The following is a 21,058-nucleotide window of genomic DNA, read 5'->3' on the forward strand; positions in this document are numbered from 1 at the left end:
TGCAGCTTGATCTTTGTGTGAGTCCCAAACAATTACAGCATGGGTTATCCTAAAGGATGTTGCCTGTATGCAGAATAGGTTCTTCTAGCTAGATTGTGTCCTCTGACTCAGTGGGAGAGGAAGGGATAAGTCTCACAGAGACTTCATGTTCCAGGGTGGGAAGATAACCAAATGGCCCCTACCCACTGAGAGGAGAAGGAGAGTGGGGCACAAGGGAACAATTATGGGAGAGGCTGACAGGGAGGGGGCAGTGAGCAGGATGTAAAGTAAATAAGTAAATATTAAAATTGAAAATAATTGAAAAAAGTTTCCAGGAAGCATCACATGGCACAACTGAGACTCCAATGAAACAATCAATTTTTACTTCAGTCTACAATCAGACTGAACATTTTATTTTAAAATTTATATATATGATCAATTCTCCCACACAGACTGTGTTTTGATATTCCAATCGATCGTGGAGGAGCATCAAGGGTCTAGGGATCAGGAGCCGCAGCCACTAGAAGAAAAAGAAGAATTATTAACAGTATCATCAGGCACATCACTGGTGATATTGTCATGCCCAGCATCAACAACATCAGTGTCATTATCATCTGGATCAATGTAGAGAGAAACAGTGAGAAGGTGGATGCTTCTCTTGTTATTTTTAATCTCAGAAGTTGCTTCTTTTGGAATGTTGCGGTCAAAGGCTATGCTAACTTCAGAAGTCAGAGTTCAGAATGACAGCGATAAATAGACAATAACATTTAACAGGAAGTTTTCCCGGCTTAGTCATTCAGGAAACACATGTTTTCACTGGAAGTGACAATAATCTCCTCATTCTAGAATAGGAAACATCCAAGTAGGAAAAAATATTACCTGGTCAGTTGTATTTCTCTAAACTGGATTTGTTACATTATGAAAATTATTTTCTATAAATTGAGAAAAAATAAAGTTTTCAGGTTCTAGGTTATGCGTAAATAGCCCTATAGAAGTATGAAATTTATTAACAAAAGAGACCTAGGTTTCTACTAAAACAATCTTAATCTATTTTAAGCTACTATTTTAGTTTAACTTACCTGGTCCGACTCTCTTCTTAGTGGGAGCTCCTTGGCCATTTTCTTCATGCCATGCTTGTTGAATTTGGATTTTCATCCATGTTATGATGGATAAGAGTGAGGATATAAGCCATATGAAGAGCAAAAAAGGTATGCGTGGTATCTCTGTTGCCCGAAGATATCCACTCTCCCTGAGAAGGTTCAAGCTGTGGTTTATTGGTTCAGCTCGTGCGGAAGCATGAAAAATATCCTCAGCACCCTGAGTAGCAGGCAGACCTTCTTCTACGTCAGGAGTAAAAGAAGATTCCTCATCTGAAGTAGCAGAATCAAATATTTCTTCTTCACTAAGGGATATCAAAAGAGTCAGGTTAGTCATTTGAATGGAGTCAAGGGAATAACAAGTGCAGGAACCAGGAGTGGGCTCTGGGTCAGCATGGGGTTTGTACCTTGTACTCTCCTTGTAAAGAGGTAAATCAACTACATAATCCAATCCAATGTGACTAGCTGGTCCTGAGTCATGACTCTCAACTAACACACTACTGTCAGCAGCACATGTAACAGACAGCCGAGGTTCAAGAGCAGCCAGACAGTCAGCAACAATGGCAGGATCTGTAGGCTCAGCATCAATAGCAGCCATACTGTCAGCAGGGTGGGTGGACATACTGGACTCAGGCTGAACAGCAGGCAGACAGTCAGCAGTACTGGAGCAATTAGTATGTTCAGGCTCAACAGCAGTCAGAATGTCAGCATGGTGGGTGGCCATAGTTGGCTCTGGCTCAGCAGAGTCCAGACAGTCAGCAGCTTTGGTGGAATTAGTCCGCTCAGGCTCAACAGCTGCCAAACTGTCAGCAGGCTGGGTGGACAGGGTTGTCTCAGACCCAACAGCAGCCTGACAGTCAGCGGCATTGGTAGAAATAGTCGTATCAGGCTCAAGGTCGTCCAGACAGTCAGCAGCAATGTTGGAATTAGGCAGCTCAGGCTCATCAACTGCCATACTGTCAGCAGGGTGGATGGATTTGGTTGACTCGGGATCAACAGCACCCAGAAAGTCAGCAGCTTTGGTGGAATTAGTCAGTTCAGGCTCAGTAGCTACCAAACTGTCAGCAGGGTGTGGGGACATATATGACTCAGGCTGAACAGAATCCAGACAGTCAGCAGGGTGGTTTGACCTAGTTAGCTCAGGCTGAACAGTAGCCAGACAATCAGCAGCTTTGGTGGAAAAAGTAGGCTCAGGCTCAACAGATGCCAAAGTGTCAGCAGGCTGGGTGGACATGGTTGGCTCAGCCTTGAGAGAAGCCAGACAGTCAGCAGCTTTATTGGCATGAGACAGCTCATGCTCAAGAGCAGCCAGACTGTCGGAACGGTGGGTGGGCATAGCTGGCTCTTGTTCAATAGAGTGCAGACCGTCAGCAGCATTGGTAGAATTATTATGTTCAAGCTCAACAGCTGCCAAACTGTCAGCAGGCTGGGTGGACATAGTTGTCTCAGTCCCAACAGAAGCCAGACAATCAGTAGCATTGGTGGAATTAATCAGCTCAGCCTTGAGAGAAGCCAGACAGCCAGCATCTTTGTTGGCATGAGACAGCTCATGCTCAAGAGCAGCCAGACTGTCGGCACGGTGGGTGGACATAGCTGGCTCTGGCTCAACATAGGCCAGGCAGTCAGCAGCACTGGAGGATTTAGTCGACTCAGGCTCAAGAGCAGCCAGACAGTAAGCAGCATTGGTGGAATGTGTAGGCTCAAGCTCATCAGTAGCCATATTGTCAGCAGGGTGGGTGGACATAGTTGTCTCAGTCCCAACAGAAGCCAAACAATCAGTAGCATTGGTAGAATCAATTGACTCAGCCTTCTGAGAAGCCAGACAGTCAGCAGTGTTGTTGGAATTAGTCAGCTCATGCTCAAGAGCAGCCAGACTGTCGGAACGGTGGGTGGGCTTAGCTGGCTCTTGTTCAACAGAGTCCAGACCGTCAGCAGCATTGGTGGAACTATTATGTTCAGGCTCAACAGCTGCCACACTGTCAGCAGGCTGGGTGGACATGGTTGTCTCAGGCCCAACAGAAGACAGACAATCAGTAGCATTGATGGAATTAATCAGGTCAGTCTTGAGAGAAGGCAGACAGTCAGCATCTTTGTTGGCATGAGACAGCTCATGCTCAAGAGCAGCCAGACTGTCGGCATGGTGGGTGGACATACCTGGCTCTGGCTCAACATAGGCCAGACAGTCAGCAGCATTGGAGGATTTAGTCGACTCAGGCTCAAGAGCAGCCAGACAGTAAGCAGCGTTCGTCGAATTTGTAGTCTCAAGCTCATCAGTAACCATATTATCAGCTGGGTGTGTGGACATAGATGACTCAAGCTGAACAGAGTCCAGACAGCCAGCAGGGTGGGTTGACATAGTTAGCTCAGGCAGAACATTAGCCAGACAATCAGCAGCTCTGATGGAAATTGTAGGCTCAGGCTCAACAGCTGCCGAACTGTCAGCAGGCTGGGTGGACATGGTTGGCTCAGCCTTGAGAGAAGGCAGACAGTCAGCAGCTTTGTTGGCATGAGACAGCTCATGCTCAAGAGCAGCCAGACTGTCGGCACGGTGGGTGGACATACCTGGCTCTGACTCAACATAGGCCAGACAGTCAGCAGCATTGGAGGATTTAGTCGACTCAGGCTCAAGAGCAGCCAGACAGTAAGCAGCGTTCGTCGAATTTGTAGTCTCAAGCTCATCAGTAGCCATATTATCAGCTGGGTGTGTGGACATAGATGACTCAAGCTGAACAGAGTCCAGACAGCCAGCAGGGTGGGTTGACATAGTTAGCTCAGGCAGAACATTAGCCAGACAATCAGCAGCTCTGATGGAAATTGTAGGCTCAGGCTCAACAGCTGCTGAACTGTCAGCAGGCTGGGTGGACATGGTTGGCTCAGCCTTGAGAGAAGCCAGACAGTCAGCAGCTTTGTTGGCATGAGACAGCTCATGCTCAAGAGCAGCCAGACTGTCGGCATGGTGGGTGGACATAGCTGGCTCTGGCTCAACATAGGCCAGACAGTCAGCAGCATTGGAGGATTTAGTCGACTCAGGCTCAAGAGCAGCCAGTGTGTCAGCAGGGTGATTGGACATAGTTGGCTCTGGTTCCACATCAGGCAGACTGTCAGCAGGGTGGGTGGACATGTTTGGCTCAGGCTCAAGGTCAGCCAGACAGTCAGCAGCTTTGGTAGAAGTATTATGTGCAGGCTCGTCAGCAGTCAGAATGTCAGCAGGGTGGGTGGACATAGTCGGCTCAGGCTCAACAGCTGCCATACTGTCAGCAGGGTTGGTGGACATAGCGGGCTCTGGTGCAACAGCAGCCCGACAGTCAGCGGCATTGGTAGAAATAGTCGGATCAGGCTCAAGGTCAGCCAGACAGTCAGCAGTGTTGTTGAAATTAGTCAGCTCAGGCTCAAGAGCAGCCAGAGTGTCAGCAGGGTGGGTGGACATAGTTGGCTCTGGTTCCACATCTGGCAGACAGTCAGCAGGGTAGGTGGACATAGTTGGCTCTGGTGCAACAGCAGCCTGAAAGTCAGCGGCATTGGTAGAAATACTCGGATCAGGCTCAAGGTCAGCCAGCCAGTCAGCAGTGTTATTGAAATTGGTCAGCTCAGGCTCAAGAGCAGCCAGAGTGTCAGCAGGGTGGGTGGACATAGTTGGCTCTGGTTCCACATCAGGCAGACTGTCAGCAGGGTGGGTGGACATGTTTGGCTCAGGCTCAAGGTCAGCCCGACAGTCAGCAGCTTTGGTAGAAGTATTATGTGCAGCCTCGTCAGCAGTCAGAATGTCAGCAGGGTGGGTGGACATAGTCGGCTCAGGCTCAACAGCTGCCATACTGTCAGCAGGGTTGGTGGACATAGCGGGCTCTGGTGCAACAGCAGCCCGACAGTCAGCGGCATTGGTAGAAATAGTCGGATCAGGCTCAAGGTCAGCCAGACAGTCAGCAGTGTTGTTGAAATTAGTCAGCTCAGGCTCAAGAGCAGCCAGAGTGTCAGCAGGGTGGGTGGACATAGTTGGCTCTGGTTCCACATCTGGCAGACAGTCAGCAGGGTAGGTGGACATAGTTGGCTCTGGTACAACAGCAGCCTGAAAGTCAGCGGCATTGGTAGAAATACTCGGATCAGGCTCAAGGTCAGCCAGCCAGTCAGCAGTGTTGTTGAAATTGGTCAGCTCAGGCTCAAGAGCAGCCAGAGTGTCAGCAGGGTGGGTGGACATAGTTGGCTCTGGTTCCACATCAGGCAGACTGTCAGCAGGGTGGGTGGACATGTTTGGCTCAGGCTCAAGGTCAGCCCGACAGTCAGCAGCTTTGGTAGAAGTATTATGTGCAGGCTCGTCAGCAGTCAGAATGTCAGCAGGGTGGGTGGACATAGTCGGCTCAGGCTCAACAGCTGCCATACTGTCAGCAGGGTTGGTGGACATAGCGGGCTCTGGTGCAACAGCAGCCCGACAGTCAGCGGCATTGGTAGAAATAGTCGGATCAGGCTCAAAGTCAGCCAGACAGTCAGCAGTGTTGTTGAAATTAGTCAGCTCAGGCTCAAGAGCAGCCAGAGTGTCAGCAGGGTGGGTGGACATAGCGGGCTCTGGTGCAACAGCAGCCTGAAAGTCAGCGGCATTGGTAGAAATAGTCGGATCAGGCTCAAGGTCAGCCAGCCAGTCAGCAGTGTTGTTGAAATTGGTCAGCTCAGGCTCAAGAGCAGCCAGAGTGTCAGCAGGGTGGGTGGACATAGTTGGCTCTGGTTCCACATCAGGCAGACTGTCAGCAGGGTGGGTGGACCTGTTTGGCTCAGGCTCAAGGTCAGCCCGACAGTCAGCAGCTTTGGTAGAATTATTATGTTCAGGCTCATCAGCAGTCAGAATGTCAGCAGGGTGGGTGGACATAGTCGGCTCAGGCTCAACAGCTGCCATACTGTCAGCAGGGTTGGTGGACATAGCGGGCTCTGGTGCAACAGCAGCCCGACAGTCAGCGGCATTGGTAGAAATCGTTGGATCAGGCTCAAGGTCAGCCAGACAGTCAGCAGTGTTGTTGAAATTAGTCAGCTCAGGCTCAAGAGCAGCCAGAGTGTCAGCAGGGTGGGTAGACATAGTTGGCTCTGGTTCCACATCTGGCAGACAGTCAGCAGGGTAGGTGGACATAGTTGGCTCTGGTACAACAGCAGCCTGAAAGTCAGCGGCATTGGTAGAAATACTCGGATCAGGCTCAAGGTCAGCCAGCCAGTCAGCAGTGTTGTTGAAATTGGTCAGCTCAGGCTCAAGAGCAGCCAGAGTGTCAGCAGGGTGGGTGGACATAGTTGGCTCTGGATCCACATCAGGCAGACTGTCAGCAGGGTGGGTGGACATGTTTGGCTCAGGCTCAAGGTCAGCCCGACAGTCAGCAGCTTTGGTAGAAGTATTATGTGCAGGCTCGTCAGCAGTCAGAATGTCAGCAGGGTGGGTGGACATAGTCGGCTCAGGCTCAACAGCTGCCATACTGTCAGCAGGGTTGGTGGACATAGCGGGCTCTGGTGCAACAGCAGCCCGACAGTCAGCGGCATTGGTAGAAATAGTCGGATCAGGCTCAAAGTCAGCCAGACAGTCAGCAGTGTTGTTGAAATTAGTCAGCTCAGGCTCAAGAGCAGCCAGAGTGTCAGCAGGGTGGGTGGACATAGCGGGCTCTGGTGCAACAGCAGCCTGAAAGTCAGCGGCATTGGTAGAAATAGTCGGATCAGGCTCAAGGTCAGCCAGCCAGTCAGCAGTGTTGTTGAAATTGGTCAGCTCAGGCTCAAGAGCAGCCAGAGTGTCAGCAGGGTGGGTGGACATAGTTGGCTCTGGTTCCACATCAGGCAGACTGTCAGCAGGGTGGGTGGACCTGTTTGGCTCAGGCTCAAGGTCAGCCCGACAGTCAGCAGCTTTGGTAGAATTATTATGTTCAGGCTCATCAGCAGTCAGAATGTCAGCAGGGTGGGTGGACATAGTCGGCTCAGGCTCAACAGCTGCCATACTGTCAGCAGGGTTGGTGGACATAGCAGGCTCTCGTGCAACAGCAGCCTGAAAGTCAGCGGCATTGGTAGAAATCGTCGGATCAGGCTCAAGGTCAGCCAGACAGTCAGCAGTGTTGTTGGAATTAGTCAGTTCAGGCTCAAGAGCAGCCAGAGTGTCAGCAGGGTGGGTGGACATAGTTGGCTCTGGTTCCACATCAGGCAGACTGTCAGCAGGGTGGGTGGACCTGTTTGGCTCAGGCTCAAGGTCAGCCCGACAGTCAGCAGCTTTGGTAGAATTATTATGTTCAGGCTCATCAGCAGTCAGAATGTCAGCAGGGTGGGTGGACATAGTCGGCTCAGGCTCAACAGCTGCCATACTGTCAGCAGGGTTGGTGGACATAGCAGGCTCTCGTGCAACAGCAGCCTGAAAGTCAGCGGCATTGGTAGAAATCGTCGGATCAGGCTCAAGGTCAGCCAGACAGTCAGCAGTGTTGTTGGAATTAGTCAGCTCACGCTCAAGAGCAGCCAGACAGTCAGTAGCATTTGTAGAATTTGTTGGGTCAGGCTCGGCAGCATCCAGGCTGTCAGCAGTAGAGGTGGAAGCTTCACGATCAGCAGTAGCCTTAGGAATAGAATTTCTATGCTCAGAAGACACAGCATAGAAATTATCTGTTTTATATTTTTCATCCTAAAACGAAAATTAGCAGTGATACTTTTGATTGAAAATTTACTGATTTTATTCATTCTATTACCCTTCTGATAATGTCAGAACCTGGATTCATAGTCCCCAAACTATTTGTGTATTCTGTCGAAAGTTAGCACTACATTCAGTGACATTCAGTGAAGTCTGCTTCCTGTCTGCTTGAGTAATTGGCCCAGAGTTTTTCAAAGTCTTTACTGTGGATCTCTTTAGGTTTATACTTAGATTTCTTCTGCTCTTTGCTACCTGAAGTCATTTTTCCTTGTAAGATGGAAATATATAAATAGAAAGGACAAAATGTGACTCTTGGCCTCTGATGTTTTGCTCTGCTCTTCCTCTAAATAGTGATTTTGTAATATTCTCTTTCCTTCATATTCTATGGTTCATTCTGCACTGAAACTCTCCAAGTAAAAAGGCCACCTCCCTCCCTCCGCCCCTCCTTCCCTCCTCTCTCTCTCTCTCTCTCTCTCTCTCTCGCTCTCTCTCTCTCTCTCTCTCCGTCTTTTTGTACTTTCTGCTGCCCTACCCCTCAAGTAGCCACTTTTCTTATTCTTTCGTGAGAGAGTTGGGAATATTCTTTATACCAAATCTTTCTCTGGATAATCACCTTCTCTTTCATGCAATTAAGCATCATTTTTAAACGAGGTGCTTCATTCTATAAACTAAGGTTACATTGATTACTTAGCATTAAGGGTGGGTACTAAGGAAATGTCTACATTCCAGTTTGAGAGATTAAAGGTCTGTGCAAAGGCTGAACCACAGCAATTAGTAGAAATTTGTTTATAAGTAAACAACGCAATCTGGGAGGAGGGCACAGTATCGTCAACTATTCTGTAACATCATGACTATTGCTACACTTACAGGATGTATATTAAGACCTCATCCAGCACCTCTGTGGTGGCTTGAATGTCAACAGCCCCATAGGCTCACATTATGCTTGCTGTGCAGAGCGCTGAATTATTTTCAAAAGGAGTAGGTGGTGGGGCTGTTTTGTAGTAAAACTGTTGCCAGGATGAGGTTTAAGATTTCAATAGAGAGACAGAGCTGGAAACAGAGTAGAACAACAGTGCTTTCTTTTGGCATCTGAGACACCGCCAGAACCTGAAGGGACTGACCATATAAACAGTTCTCTACACCCAAATCACGTGGGAGGGAGAGCTAAACCTTCAGAGAGGCAGACATGCCTGGGAAACCAGAAGAGACTGCACTCTGCACACATTACTGACTCCAAAGGAAAACACCAAACGCCATCTGGAACCCTGGTGCACAGAAGCTCCCAGAAAGGGCGGCTCAGAACTTCCTGGTGGCTGCCGCCGCGGAGAGCTCATAAGCAACACCCCATGAGCAACCTTGAGCCTCCGGATCACAGGTAAGACCAACTTTTCTGCTCCAAGTGACCTGCCTGGTGAATTCAGGGCACAGGCCCACAGGAACAGCTGAAGACCTGTAGATAGGAAAAACTACACGCCCCAAAGCAGAACACTCTGTTCCCATAACTGGCTGAAAGAAAACAGGAAAACAGGTCTACAGCACTCCTGAAAAACAGGCATATAGGACAGTCTAGCCACTGTCAGAAATAGCAGAACAAAGTAACACTAGAGATAATCTGATGGCGAGAGGCAAGCACAGGAACCCAAGCAACAGAAACCAAGACTACATGGCATCATTGGAGCCCAATTCTCCCACCAAAGCAAACACAAAATATCCAAACACACAAGAAAAGCAAGATCTAGTTTCAAAATCATATTTGATCATGATGCTGGAGAACTTCCAGAAAGACGTGAATAACTCCCTTAGAGAACAAGTAGAAGCCGACAGAGAGGAATCGCAAAAATCCCTGAAAGAATTCCAGGAAAACATAAATAAACAAGTAGAAGCCCATAGAGAGGAGTCACAAAAATCCCTGAAAGAATTCCAGGAAAACACAATCAAACAGTTGAAGGAATTGAAAATGGAAATAGAAGCAATCAAGAAAGAATACATGGAAACAACCCTGGAAATACAAAACCTAAAGAAGAGACAAGGAGCTGTAGATACGAGCTTCACCAGCAGAATACAAGATATGGAAGAGAGAATCTCAGGAGCAGAAGATTCCATAGAAATCATCGACTCAACAGTCAAAGATAATGTAAAGCGGAAAAAGCTACTGGTCCAAAACATACAGGAAATCCAGGACTCAATGAGAAGATGAAACCTAAGGATAATAGGTATAGAAGAGAGTGAAGACTCCCAGCTCAAAGGACCAGTAAATATCTTCAAAAAAATCATAGAAGAAATCTTCCCTAACCTAAAGAAAGAGATACCCATAAGCATACAAGAAGCCTACAGAACTCCAAATAGATTGGACCAGAAAAGAAACAGCTCCCGTCACATAATAGTCAAAACACCAAACGCACAAAATAAAGAAAGAATATTAAAAGCAGTAAGGGAAAAAGATCAAGTAACATAAAGGCAGACCTATCAGAATCACACAGACTTTTTGCCAGAAACTATAAAATCCAGAAGATCCTGGACAGATGTCATACAGAACCTAAGAGAACACAAATGCCAGCCCAGGTTACTGCATCTTGCAAAACTCTCAATTAACATAGATGAAGAAACCAACATATTCCAGGACAAAACCAAATTTACACACTATCTTTCTACAAATCCAGCACTACAAAGGATAATAAATGGTAAAGCCCAACATAAGGAGGCAAGAGATACCCTAGACGAAGCAAGAAACTAATCGTCTTGGCAACAAAACAAAGAGAAGAAAAGCGCACAAACATAACCTCATATCCAAATATGAATATAACAGGAAGCAATAATCACTATTCCTTAATATCTCTCAACATCAATGGCCTCAACTCCCCAATGAAAAGACATAGATTAACAAACTGGATACGCAACGAGGACCCTGCATTCTGCTGCCTACAGGAAACACACCTCAGAGACAAAGACAGACACTACCTCAGAGTGAAAGGCTGGAAAACAACTTTCCAAACAAATGGTCAGAAGAAGCAAGCTGGAGTAGCCATTCTAATGTCAAATAAAATCAATTTTCAACCAAAAGTCATCAAAAAAGATAAAGAAGGACACTTTATATTCATCAAAGGAAAAATCCACCAAGATGAACTCTCAATCCTAAATATCTATGCCCCAAATACAAGGGCACCTACATACATAAAAGAAACCTTACTAAAGCTCAAAACACACATTGCACCTCACACAATGATAGTAGGAGATTTCAACACCCCACTCTCATCAATGGACAGATCATGGAAAAAGAAATTAAACAGAGACCTAGACAGATTAAGAGAATTCATGAGCCAAATGGACTTAACGGATATTTATAGAACATTCTATCCTAAAGCAAAAGGATATACCTTCTTCTCAGCTCCTCATGGTACTTTCTCCAAAATTGACCATATAATTGGTCAAAAAACGGGCCTCAACATGTACAGAAAGATAGAAATAATCCCATGCATCTTATCAGACCACCATGGCCTAATGTTGGTCTTCAATAACAATAATGGAAGAATGTCCACATATACGTGGAAATAAAACAATGCTCTATTCAAAGATAACCAGGTCAAGGAAGAAATAAAGAAAGAAATTAAAGATTGCTTAGAATTTAATGAAAACGAAGGTACAACATACCCAAACTTATGGGACACAATGAAAGCTGTGCTATGAGGAAACTCATAACGCTGAGTGCCTGAAGAAAAAAACAGGAAAGAGCATATGTCAGCAGCTTGACAACACCCCTAAACGCTCTAGAACAAAAAGAAGCAAACACACCCAGGAGGAGTAGAATGCAGGAAATAATCAAACTCAGAGCTGAAATCAACCAAGTACAAACAAAAAGGAACATAGAAAGAATCAACAGAACCAAAAGTTGGTTCTTTGAGAAAATCAACAAGATAGATAAACCGTTAGCCAGACTAACTAGAGGACACAGAGAGTGTGTCCAAATTAACAAAATCAGAAATGAAAAGGGAGACATAACTACAGATTCAGACGAAATTCAAAAAATCATCAGATCTTAGTATAAAAGCCTGCATTCAACAAAACTTGAAAATCTGCAGGAAATGGACAATTTCCTAGACAGATACCAGGTACCAAAGTTAAATCAGGAACAGATAAACCAGTTAAACAACCCCATAACTCCTAAGGAAATAGAAGCAGTCATTAAAGGTCTCCCAACCAAAAAGGGCCCAGGTCCAGACGGATTCAGTGCAGAATTCTATCAGACCTTCATAGAAGACCTCATACCAATATTATCCAAACTATTCCACAAAAATGAAACAAATGGAGCACTACCGAATTCCTTCTATGAAGCCACAATTACTCTTATACCTAAACCACACAAAGACCCAACAAAGAAAGATAACCTCAGAACAATTTCCCTTATGAATATCGACGCAAGAATACTCAATAAATATCTGGCAAACCAAATCCAAGAGCACATCAAAACAATCATCCACCATGATCAAGTAGGCTTCATCCCAGGCATGCAGGGATTGTTTAATATACGGAAAACCATCAACGTGATCCATTATATAAACAAACTGAAAGAACAGAACCACATAATCATTTCATTAGATGCTGAGAAAGCATTTGACAAAATTCAACACCACTTCATGATAAAAGTCCTGGAAAGAATAGGAATCCAAGGCCCATACCTAAACATAGTAAAAGCCATATACAGCAAACCAGTTGCTAACATTAAACAATATGGAGAGAAACTTGAAGCAATCCCACTAAAATCAGGGACTAGACAAGGCTGCCCACTCTCTCCCTACTTATTCAATATAGTTCTTGAAGTTCTAGCCAGAGCAATCAGACAACAAATGGAGGTCAAGGGGATACAGATGGGAAAAGAAGAAGTCAAAATATCACTATTTGCAGATGATATGATAGTACATTTAAGTGATCCCAAAACGAACTACAAAAGCTGATAAACAACTTCAGCAAAGTGGTTGGGTATAAAATTAACTCAAATAAATCAGTAGCCTTCCTCTACACAAAAGAGAAAAAGCTGAGAAAGAAATTAGGGAAATAACACCCTTCATAATAGATCCAAATAATATAAAGTACCTCGGTGTGACTTTATCCAAGCAAGTAAAAGATCTGTACAATAAGAACTTCAAGATTCTGAAGAAAGAAATTGAAGAAGACCTCAGAAGATGGAAAGATCTTCCATGCTCATGGATTGGCAGGATTAATATAGTAAAAATGGCCATCTTACCAAAAGCAATCTACAGATTCAATGCAATCCCCATCAAAATACCAATCCAGTTCTTCAAAGAGTTAGAAAGAACAATTTGCAAATTCATCAACAAAAAGCCCAAGATAGCTAAAACTATCCTCAACAATAAAAGGACTTCAGGAGGAATCACTATCCCTGAACTCAAGCACTATTACAGAGCAATAATGATAAAAACTGCATGGTATTGGAACAGAGACAGACAGATAGACAAATGAAACAGAATTGAAGACCCAGAAATGAACCCACACACCTATGGGCACTTGATTTTTGACAAAGGAGCCAAAACCATCCAATGGAAAAAAGATAGCATTTTCAGCAAATGGTGCTGGTTCAACTGGAGGTCAACATGTAGAAGAATGCAGATCGATCCATGCTTATCACCCTGTACAAAGCTTAAGTCCAAGTGTATAAAGGACCTCCACATCAAACCAGATACACTCAAACTAATAGAAGAAAAACTAGGGAAGCATCTGGAACACATGGGCACTGGAAAAAATTTCCTGAACAAAACACCAATGGCTTATGCTCTAAGATCAAGAATCGACAAATGGGATCTCATAAAACTGCAAAGCTTCTGTAAGGCAAAGGACACTGTGGGTAGGACAAAACGGCCACCAACAGATTGGGAAAAGATCTTTACCAATCCTACAACAGATAGAGGCCTTACATCCAAAATATACAAAGAACTCAAGAAGTTAGACCGCAGCGAGACAAATAACCCTATTAAAAATTGGGGTTCAGAGCTAAACAAAGAATTCACAGCTGAGGAAGGCGAAATGGCTGAGAAACACCTAAAGTAATGTTCAACATCTTTAGTCATAATGGAAATGCAAATCAAAACAACCCTGAGATTTCACCTCACACCAGTGAGAATGGGTAAGATCAAAAACTCAGGTGACAGCAAATGCTGGCGAGGATGTGGAGAAAGAGGAACACTCCTCCATTGTTGGTGGGAAAGCAGACTGGTGCAACCATTCTGGAAATCAGTCTGGAGGTTCCTCAGAAAATTGGACATTGAACTGCCTGAGGATCCAGCTATACCTCTCTTGGTCACATACCCAAAAGTTGCCCCGACATATAAAAAAGACACGTGCTCCACTATGTTCATAGCAGCCTTATTTATAATAGCCAGAAGCTGGAAAGAACCCAGATGCCCTTCAACAGAGGAATGGATACAGAAAATATGGTACATCTACACAATGGAATATTACTCATCTATCAAAAACAATGACTTTATGAAATTCGTAGGCAAATGGCTGCAACTGGAAAATATCATCCTGACTGAGGCAACCCAATCACAGAAAAACACACATGGTATGCACTCATTGATAAGTGGCTATTAGCCCAAATGCTTGAATTACCCTAGATGCATAGAACAAATGAAACTCAAGACGGATGATCAAAATGTAAATGCTTCACTCCTTCTTTAAAAGGGGAACAAGAATACCCTTGGCAGGGAATAGAGCGCAAAGATTAAAACAGACACAGAAGGAACACCCATTCAGAGCCTGCCCCACATGTGGCCCAATCATATACAGCCACCCAATTAGACAATATGGATAAAGCGATGAAGTGCATGCCGTCAGGATACGGATGTAGATCTCTCCTGAGAGACACAGCCAGAATACAGCAAATACATAGCCGAATGCCAGCAGCAAACCACTGAACTGAGAACGGGACCCCCGTTGAAGGAATCAGAGAAAGAACTCGAAGAGCTCGAAGGAGCTCGAGACCCCTTATGAACAACAATGCCAAGCAACCAGAGCTTCCAGGGACTAAGCCACTACCTAAAGACTATACATGGACTGACCCTGGACTCTGGACTCTGACCTCATAGGTAGCAATAATATTCTAGTAAGATCACCAGTGGAAGGGGAAGCCCTTGGTCCTGCTAAGACTGAACCCCCAGTGAACGTGATTGTTGGGGGGAGGGCAGCAATGGGGGGAGGATGGGGAGGGGAACACCCATAGAGAAGGGGAGGGGGAGGGATTAGGGGGATGTTGGCCTAGAAACCAGGAAAGGGAATAACATTCGAAATGTAAATAAGAAATACTCAAGTTAATAAAAAAAAAGATTTCAATAGACTGGTGTCATTTCCACTAAGTTCTCTCTTTCCTGTGTAGGTCAAGATGTGATCTCTCAGCTGCTGCTTCATCGTCATGCTTGTCTGCCTGAATCATGATGGTGATTTCTGTATCCAATTTAACCAAGAGACCCACTTCACACCATCTCTTTCTTCTAAACATTTTCTTTCCCATGATATTTTTTACAACTATAGAAAGTGACTAACATAAGCATCAGCTAGTTACAATAAGAGTGTATTTAACAGAGTCTGAAGGATTCATTCAAAGCTGTGAAGTGGTGTTACCCAGGGGATTTGGTCACAAAATGTGTTATCAAATTCCATAAAGCTAGCTTAGATAGGATGCCCGGAACACTCGTTGATTTAAATAGATGAATTCAGGAAGTTGGGCTTGTGAATGGGTTTGATGCTGCATTGTAAATGGGAAGCCTCATTGACTCATACTGCATAAGAAATAAGATCTTCACATGTTTGTTCTTCCTTACAACTCAGGGAAACCCATAACATGGCAGTCTACTTTTGACTTTCAGTGCCAGGTTTGAGGATGATTTACGTTTCTTACTTGCAAAACTGACACGTCAAACATTCTCTGCATCAACAAGCAATATATCACAGAGAAGATTCAACAGAACAGGTGAAGGAGGACTGTTGATCAAAGAATAATGTTGAAGAAGCATGCATTTCCTCTTAGTGTTCACACTATTAAAATGGATCATGAGAGAATTTAAGTTCCTTGGATTTCCTGAGAAAGACAGACTTGAATATAGCAAACCATGGGGTATGTTACACACATAGTCATGTTTTCATATGCAATGTGTTACCAGACTACTTATCACTACCCCATTGAACCATCTGGCTGGCAAATATGCATATACACATGTGTGTGCACTTATACGCATGTATGTATTTCTAACTACATATGTGTACGTGAGAAGATGTGTATACATGCATATATATGCAAGTATATGTATATATGTATATATATGTATATATATTTACTGCTTTTAAAATAAAAGGAGAAAGATTGGTGTATAGCCGTTTAGAATAAAAATGAAATGTAGTAAGTGTGAATTTCTCATTCATGTGATCTTTTTCTTTCAGCCAAACTAGGCATCACCTTTGAAATGTGCCTGTGTCATTGTAAATCCTGCTGGCTGTACTTGTTTATAATGACTTATACCTGGTATTCCGCTAGCATGGGGTAGAGAACTGGTATTAACTAGCTAAGGTCTTTCATTTTTTTATTTTATACTCATTACACTGCATTTCCCATGTAGTCTTGTGGGAAGTCTTGTGTTCGTTTGGTTTTATTCAAATTTAACATCAGAAATGATGTTTAGTTTTACTTCAGTGACATTTATTCCTTGGAAGAATGGAAACTACCTTTGTCTTAGTTGTCTCTGTAAGATCCCACTGCTGTAATGATATTGTGGATTGTATTCTAATCATGGGCATATAAAATTTAGTTACTATATTCATCACCATTATTTGTACATTCCATAGCATCATAAAATTCTAGTTAGGATAAAATGTGTTTGCATTGGAAATTTTAGTTTAGAAAATTCTAATGACTTTTCACTGCAATAGAAGGTGATTGCCGAGTGAATTTCTGTTTATTAAAGTACCTGAGTTCTATGTCTTTGCTAAGTTCTTCCTAGAATAAAAATTACTCAGGTTCATCACCTGTAGTAGTTAATTGGAAACCAAATTGATCTAGGCATAAACGAAGAGCATTTGAGTTTGGTTTCTATAAATTTACAGTTTCTAATGATTCCATTATGTGTAATAATTATATCTGAACTTCCTCTTTCCTAATGATGAAATTAGAGGTCTAGAGGAAGGTAGTTAGCTACGTGTTGACAGTATGCAGTGGAGTAAGGAGTAAGTAGTGTGTGTAAGATCAGCAGACACACCCTTCTGCTTGCTTTGTAACTTCTGAAAGGGGATTTAAACAGGAAAGATGGCTGTTACTTTTGAATTTGTTTCTGTACTTTCTGTGACAAAATATCTGATGGGGAAAACCAGTCACTTATTTCAAGGAAGGAACAGGGAGGCCTGACTTTTGGCAGTACATTGTTGGTTCTCACATGCTGGTAGACCGGGAAGCAGATAACACAGTACTGGTACCACAAGTAGTCATAGCCATTAAAATCTACCACTGAAAACCTTCTGCTAGCAAGGCCAGACCCCGAAAGTTAAACAATCTCCCATCAGTGGCCAAGTGTTCAATCACATGAACTCCCATCTCTTTGTCTGATCCTCCCATGCACTGCTTAGCATTTGTGTTAATGTTAAATAACCCCCCCCCACACACACACACATGCAGAGTTTATCTACTGTCTGTCTGTTAATGCTAACCAAAGTGTAAATCATGCTACAAATGTGATAAACCTACTTGGCAGCCTGACTGATAACTTGAATTTGATACCTGAGACTGGAAACAGAGGAAGGGAAAGATTGATTCATACAAGTTATCTTTTGATACCCACAATTCAACTTACATTCTCCTACTCCCCAAATAAATTAAGAACAGGACGTCCTTGAACTGACAGGGACCACCCTGCCTGCTTTATGAGTTCGTGAATTAACTGTGTACACCAACATACCCAGCCACCTGTTGTGGGCACCCTGCCTATAAGTACTTTGGACTTCAATGGGTAAAACCAGAATGCTGAGGTCCTGTCCAGGAAGTTAAGAAATATCAGAAGACTGACTTCTTATTTCCCCTGATGATAATTTTAATCTTTTTGCCTATCAAACATATTAAATCCGTGTGCTGGAAAAGGGGCTGAGGAGTTTAAAACATTCATTGCTCCTCCAGGACACCTGGCTTTGCTTTGTAAAACACATAATATTGGTTGACAAAATTCTGGAACAACAAGAACAAAGGATGAAATGACCTCTTCTGATTTTTGTGGGAAGCACACGCACATGGTATACAGACAGAATACACGCAAAACATTCACACACATAAAGTCAGTCAATCCAAAGTAAATGAAACACAACTATGGTGGTCGCTTTCATGTTGACTGTACCTATTTCCAGGAGCATGTACTATTTGGTTTCTGTATTTTTATGACTTATCCTCAGTGAGTTAAAAACATGCTCATTTTCTGTTTTTTCTTCTGTTTCCATAGTCTAATTTACTATTATTACATTTTATGACAGTGATTCTCAACCTGTCTGTCATACCCTATTGGAGGAGGGCATAGAACAGTCTCACACAGGTTGGCAAAGACCTTCTGAAAATACCAATACGACATTACAGTTGATGATATTATCAATCTGACACTGATGCAGTAGCAACAAAACAGTTGTATGGTTGGGAATCACCACAGCATGAGGAACTGTATTAAAGGTCACAGCGTTAGGAAGGTTGAGAAGCACTGCCTAATGCAGTGACTGGCAAGGAGTGAGGATATGGAGAGTGTGAAGGGAATGCTCAAGGCTGATCTTTCTCTACTCGTTCACTATTTGCACTAGGAAGGCATAGGCACAAACACCCATCACTCCCCTTCACAAAAGGAAATAGGTTACTTCTCAAATTAGGGGAATTACCATTATGGATTTTTTTGCTTTCCATACATCAGGTACTGGCTCTCCTCGAGAACACACATAAACTCCAGATTTTCTAAAAATGTTTTGGATCTTCTTAGGTATTATATGGAATTTTCTTCCCGATTCTCCCTGCAATGCAGAGAAGAGAGTTTACTTTTTATTTGGTCTTGAAATTAACTCTATTCTTTTAGGATGCATGCTTTCAAATCAACAATGTTCTTTAGGAATTACAGGATATTGACACATGAAAATCAAAATTATTAAATATAAAATATCTTCTTATATGCCTATTTACAACTTAATAGGATACCATCAAGAAGTTAAAATATTTATGCTAGCCTAGATTAAGAGAAAATCATTAACTGACAAACTTGACCTTGTTCTTGTTGAGACTAAGCTTAATTCATTATCAGTCAATTATTCTGCTTCTAGTTTAAGATGATTATTAATATTAATGAGGCCCCTTCTAACAGTCTTACTCTTCCATTGTGGGGAATCACAAAATGCACAGTTTTCATTTACAAATAAATGGCAATTTAATTGCTAGCACTGTCCATACCATAGAACCGGTGAAACTGCTTTATAGAAACACATTGGTCCACTGAGTCACATTCAAAAATCATTAAATTGCCACTCTTCATTCACACAGCCCCTCACTATAGGGCTATAGGTTATATAGAAACAGGTTTCTTAACCTTGAGCAGCTCACAGTGATAAAGCAGCCTCAGACTGGATATCAAAATATCTAAGTAAAGCACTACAATATTTTAACTGTTTGAATGTGGCACAAAGAATATAAGTTTATATTATTTTAAAATCCATAAAGAAGAACTTAAATGGAAATATACAGTAATTGACTCCCTGCATCTAAAAATGCTGGATAATTGGGAAAAACACTTGTTGTTTTTCTAGATGAAGAGCTTTCAACATACCCTCATAGAATCAAATAGAAAATGCTCTATTCTCAGAAGACAAACTTGATGAACATATTACAAACTGCTACATAGCCACAATTTCTCCTTAGTGTAAATACACATGAAATAGAGAAACCAAGGAGATGCTCTCATACAGGATCCTAAAATAGCAGTGTCCAAAGGTAGATAAAAATTGCATGCATTTTCCTGAGGGTAAAGTCACTTAGGAGATTCATGGATTATAGAAATGTCTGGACTTACTAAGAAGTACTTATTATATATAAGTATACAGTAGCTATCATCAGACACACCAGGAGAGATCATCATATCTCATTATAGATAGTCGTCAGTCAACATGTGGTTGCAGGGAATTGGATTCATCAAGACCTCTGGAAGAGCAATCAGTGCTCTTTTTTTTTTTTTTTGTTTGTTTTTTTTTGGTTTTTTTTTGGTTCTTTCAGTCAGTGCTCTTAACCACTGAGCCATCTCTCCGGCCCAGGAAAACCGATATGGGAGAGGGTGAGGGAAAAGGGATGGGGGCTCATGGACCGGAATCCAGGAAGGGGAAAAACATTGGAAAAGTAAGTAAAGAAATATATCTAATAAAAATTTTTTTAAAAAGAAATATTATGGTCTAGTAACAGTCACATTTTAAAATCAGTCGAACATGTACTCATTTCTGCAAACAATACTTGTCAAACATCAGACATCTTCTATTGTACGAGGACTGCGCTCAGTCTTCCACTCACTATGTCTTTTGAGTCCATTCTCTTATTGGCCACCACTACCCACAAGGACTTACTGCTCACTTGCAGTTTGTAGAAATCTCCACATCTACAATGTGGACTCCCTTGAACAATCTTTCCATATAAAACTGGGATAGTTACACTATTGCTGAATTATAACAAAATTCATAAGAAAATTAATTTCACAAAGAAGCATTTTACCTTCACAGAGGAGGTAGAGCTGACATTATCCACATTCACACACCTAGGAACAACAAAGGAGGGCTTGTCAGGGAGCCTTGAGAATAACAGCATGCAACATTCTTCCAACCTTGGTTATGTGGCTCAATCCCTTCTTCATGAATAAGAAACCCAGGCAAACTAGCCAGTAAACTTCAGGGGATTCTCTCTCACCACCTCCTGCCTCACCATAAGTGCCCCAGGATTCAGATGCACATGAGATCCTCAAGACCTCATGTGGATTCTGAGAATCCAAACTTCCATTCTCACAGACTCATGGCAAGCACTTTATCCACTGAATCATCTCCCTTCCTAAGGATGTTTGTCCATAACTCATGCTGTGTGGGAGATAATTGTTCAGCTTGTGATTATAGAAGAAATAAAGAAGCTGAAATCGGAGTACACAGAGGCAAAGAGAATGTCAGGTTCTGAACATTATACTTTTTACAGATTAATTTATTGTAAAATGCACACATTCTTACCATGGTGATGTTCCTGTAAGTCTCTTACCAGCTTCTAAAGAGGGAAGCAAAATTTGTCACAAAACAACTATAGGAAACATGACAATAAGTA

At 43.0% G+C, this 21,058-nt stretch overlaps 1 protein-coding gene across 1 annotated transcript; it reads right to left on the reverse strand.

The window, feature by feature from the left end:
* Positions 1–476: 476 nt before the first annotated feature.
* Positions 477–20,369, reverse strand: LOC134482565 (uncharacterized). Its single transcript, XM_063275996.1, has 3 exons — positions 18,607–20,369; positions 1,059–7,698; positions 477–499 (listed from the first exon to the last, which is right to left on the reverse strand). The coding sequence occupies exons 1-3, from the start codon at positions 18,607–18,609 to the stop codon at positions 477–479; spliced, it is 6,666 nt and encodes a 2,221-aa protein (XP_063132066.1). The 5' UTR covers positions 18,610–20,369.
* Between the last annotated feature and the right edge of the window lie 689 nt (positions 20,370–21,058).

The sequence above is a fragment of the Rattus norvegicus genome, chromosome 16 (genome assembly GCF_036323735.1).
Source record: "Rattus norvegicus strain BN/NHsdMcwi chromosome 16, GRCr8, whole genome shotgun sequence".
In the NCBI taxonomy this organism is placed as follows: domain Eukaryota; kingdom Metazoa; phylum Chordata; class Mammalia; order Rodentia; family Muridae; genus Rattus; species Rattus norvegicus.